This window comes from Lolium rigidum, chromosome 7 (genome assembly GCF_022539505.1).
Source record: "Lolium rigidum isolate FL_2022 chromosome 7, APGP_CSIRO_Lrig_0.1, whole genome shotgun sequence".
Lineage (NCBI taxonomy): Eukaryota > Viridiplantae > Streptophyta > Magnoliopsida > Poales > Poaceae > Lolium > Lolium rigidum.
Window position 1 is genome coordinate 75,224,274 of NC_061514.1, and position 4,144 is coordinate 75,228,417.

A 4,144-nucleotide genomic window follows, 5' to 3' on the forward strand; every position below is an offset into this window, starting at 1 on the left:
CGTTGAGGCTCGCGCAAGCCCGCCGTAGTTCAGGTAAAAAAAAGACTCGTCGGTATGGTTAAAACTATGTGTAATGGAAATGTATGCTGAGAAATATGCCAGCGCAGGATGCGCGGTCAAATACGGGGGAAGGTCAACGAATTAGGAGTGACGGATTCATCTCCGTCCTATCCAGATGTCACGCGAAAAAAGGCTATTCGCTGCAAATTCTCCGTGACACGTGAAGATGAGAGGATGAGATTCTCTCCACGTTGAGGCCAAAGCATGACCTGCTTGCTGCAGCCAAACTCGAATCGAATCAGCATGACACGTAACTTTGGACGTGCTCCCTCCCCAGGCCCAGTGACGTCCCCAGCAACGGTCGAGCTCCTTGTGCGCAAGAAATACGCAAATGCAAAATGGGTCATGGCTTCCAATTTGAATCCAGCCGGCTACTGCTAGTGGTAGCTGTACGAGGGGCAGCGAGACTGGAACAATTCTCCGTGCCCACAACGGCTTTCTCCTGTGCGCCCCGTGCGCCGCTCGGCCCGCCGCGCACAGTCCCCAATGGAGTAGTAGTAGAGCAAAATTTGAAATCTCGGTGCCCCGCCTCGGTTCTTGCGAGCACGCAGTACAAAACACACTGACCAGTCCAGTGCGCACTTTACTCTGTCCCACGCCTCCCAAAGCTCTTCTTCTCAAACACCGCCAAGCCCCCACCTTCGTCCTCCCAAATCCGTCTTCTCCGATTTGGAGCTCTGAGCTGAGCTGAACCAATGGGTCTCTGCCTCAGCAAGAAGCAGCACAGGCGACAGGAAGAGCAGCCGCCCAATGCGGCCAAGAAGAACAGTGGGGGCAGCAAGCGGGTCACCGGCAAGGACGGCGCCGCGCTAGTCCTGGAGACCAAGAAGGCGCCGCAGCCGCAGCCGAAGCCGGCGCCGTCCAGGAAGGCTGCGCCACCGAGGGCGGAGGAGCCAGCGGCGGACAAGCGCACGGTCTTCGTCGTCAAGGCCGCGGCCGCCGCCGCGGCTGCCGAGGTGGCCGCGGAGAGCGATGGGGCGAACTCGAGGAGGGCACCGGCGGAGGAGGCGAAGCCGGCGGTTGTCGTGAGCAGAGTGCCGGTGCGGACCTCGAGCTGCACCAAGGAGGAGGTGGACGCGATACTCATCCAGTGCGGCCGCCTCAGCCGGAGCTCCTCGGCGTCCGGGAAGACCACCGCGTCGGGCGAGAGCGGCGGCGGCGGCGGGCACCAGCGGAGGTACTCCGGATCCAAGAGGAGCTACGACTTCGACCGGGACAGGAGAGGCGGGGGCGCCGACGACGAGCTCGACTGGGAGAGGCACGGCGGCGCGTCGAGGCCCTCGCCGCGCCGGAGGACGCCCGAGCGTAAGCGGTCGGCCAGCCACGACGGTCGCGGCGCTGCCGGAAGCGGGAGCAGGCGGGTGAGCCGGTCGCCGGGCCGGCGTGGCGACGGCCCGCCCACGGCGGCGGCGACCTCCGTCGGGGCTGCGAGACAGCCCGGGAAGATGGTCTCCGTCCCTGCTCGGGAGAAAGGGCGTGCGCCGTCGCCGGGGAAGGCTGGGCCGGAGAAAGGGCGCGCGCCTTCGCCGGTGAAGTCTGCGGCGTCGGCGAAGAGGTACGCGTCGCCAACTCTGAGGTCCAACTCCCCGGCGAGGGCCGCGGCCGCCGCGAACGAGAACGCCGCGTTGCAAGCGACGCACGGGCCGTCGCTGAGCCGGAGCTCGTCGAGGAAGGCCGATCACTCGCCGTACCGTCGAAACCCCATGTCCGAGCTCGACGAGAACGCTCTGGTCAGCAACAACAACCACACCGCCAACCACGGCAACAAATCACAAAAGGTACGGGCCGAGTGAAAGTTTCAATCTTGGCAGGATTTTAGGCATCATTCTCGACCACCGAATTGCTCAAATCCATCCTTGAATGAATGTCTTGCGCGCAGAAACCCATTGAGAGCGTCGCCGCCGTGTCGCACAAGTTGGGGATTGCGAAGGACAGGCCGGAGATCGTGGAGGAGGCCGTGGCGTCGGACACGAAGGCACCTTCATCGAGGATGAACGCGACGCACACGATGAGCATCGTGGCCGAGAGCGTCGTCAACCCGAGGGACGGCCCGGGTGGGCGGTCGTGGAGGCGGTCCTCGCGCGACTTCGACCTGGAGGGCGCCATGGCGTCGGACAACAGAGGGCCGTCTTCCAGGATCAACGCCACGCACTCGGTGAACATCGTGGCCGAGAGCGTCGCCAACCCAAAGGCAGGGCCGGTGGGCCGGTCGTCGAGGCGGTCGTCTCGCGACTTCGACCACAACGGTATCAACTCTGTCGCCTTCCTGAATGAGGCCATGGCGTCAGAAGCCAAGGCGCCGTCGTCCAGGATGAACGCGACGCACACGGTGAGCATCGTGGCCGAGACCGTCGCCAACCCGAAGACAGGCCGGTCGTCCAGGCGCTCCTCTCGCGACTTCGACCACAACGGCAACTCTTACGCCTCGCTGCTCCTCGAGGACATCCAGAGCTATCACCAGCAGAACACCAGCGACACCACCGCCGCGGTGGCGCCGGCTTTCTCGCTCCCGGCGTGCGTGTCCAAAGCTTGCTCCATTCTTGAAGCGGTCGCCGACCTCAACTCCTCGCCGTCGGAAAACAGGAGCTTCGAGCTGGAACGGTCGGCCGATGACAAGGGGTCGGTCAATGTGAGCCACGGCGGGAGAACGCCGGCGGCTGACACGCACGTCGTCGAGTCCGAGGTCGTTGTCAAGGACGACCTGATGGAGCCGAGCCTGCACAAGTACGTGTCCGTCCGGGACATCCGTGGCGAGATCGAGCCACTGGAGTCCGCCGGGAGCAACAGCTTCGCTGGCAACCCGTGGACGTGCTCGTGGGAGCCCAACTCCGTCGATTCCACCGCCAGGACGTGGACTTCCTCGCAGTCCAATGGCGACGACGATGATGTCGAGCAGCACAACAGCGGCGCGGCCAGTGCACTGGACCAGTCTTGGCAGAGCAAGCAGCAGACCGGTGGTCAGCCGCAGGTGGGTTCTGGCAGATATGCTCAGGTCGGAGTCAGTGCCCATGCCGGCGGCGGCAGCGTCTTGAGCACACGATCAGATGTTCGTACTATCTCAGCCAGCTCATCTATTGTTTAGGAATTTTAGGCATTCTGATCAAGGTGGTAGAGTTAGTCTGATTCTGAACTTGTAATGGCAAGACGGGTTGCTGCTTCAGAGATGTTTTGTTTTTTCTGTTCATCTGGTTATCGAAAAAAATCTCATGATATGCAATGTGTTTATTACTTAGTACTGATGATGAATGGCGGAGAGCTTTCAGTCCTTGGATGTAAGATAATGAAGAATCGCTTACTCACAAAAAGCATGGTTATCGTTCAAAAACACATCAGCAGCGACATATCCATTCTTATTCACTACATTGTTAACACAACACACCTATATAAAGAATAACACACATGCATGGTCAATGTTCAAAAACTATGTTTGGTTATCTTCCAAATGTGGAAACACAAAAACTCCAAATTTTGAGACGACCTTGTTGTTCATCTCATATACAAACTTATTTTCATTATTGCACTCAAAGCATTGGAAAGAGAAATTTGTCAACATCCTCGAGGCAATAAGAGGAGAATTTGAAAAAAAAAACACAAAAGAAAAGGTGTCCAAAATATCACCAACATGTGTGCAAACAAACCATTGAAAAGATAAATTGGCCCTTGTATTTGTTGCAACAAAACACATCCTGCCAAAATATCACATAAGCAACATTTGTACAATCGGGCTTACCAAAAAACCATTTATATTCAAGATCATGGCAACATGATTGTCACAAATGGCAAGAAACTCATACACATGCTTGCAAATGAACCACAAGAAAGGTAAATTATTCGGTAGGGGAAGGTATTAGAGCCAGGTTCGATCTTGAACTCACTTGTATGAAACTCTCAAGAGCTCGTTTTCTCAACTCGTGCTCAATCAAAGTTGATATTATCATTCGAGTATCTACACACACAATAGGCAATGCAAAGAACGTATGTGCATGGTATATAAACACATCATCCATCATGATGTTCCATTTATTTTGCACATCACCATTAGCGTTAAGCAAGATAATATAATAAATTTGGTGAATATGTGGGG

The 4,144-nt window shown here is 56.9% G+C and overlaps 1 protein-coding gene across 1 annotated transcript; it reads left to right on the forward strand.

Annotated features, from left to right (window-relative positions):
* The first annotated feature begins 755 nt into the window (after positions 1 to 755).
* On the forward strand, positions 756 to 3,142 carry LOC124671546 (uncharacterized protein At1g65710-like). Its single transcript, XM_047207911.1, has 3 exons — positions 756 to 1,838; positions 1,940 to 2,689; positions 2,744 to 3,142. Exons 1-3 carry the CDS (start codon positions 756 to 758, stop codon positions 3,140 to 3,142), a joined length of 2,232 nt encoding a protein of 743 aa, XP_047063867.1.
* The last annotated feature ends 1,002 nt before the right edge of the window (positions 3,143 to 4,144 follow it).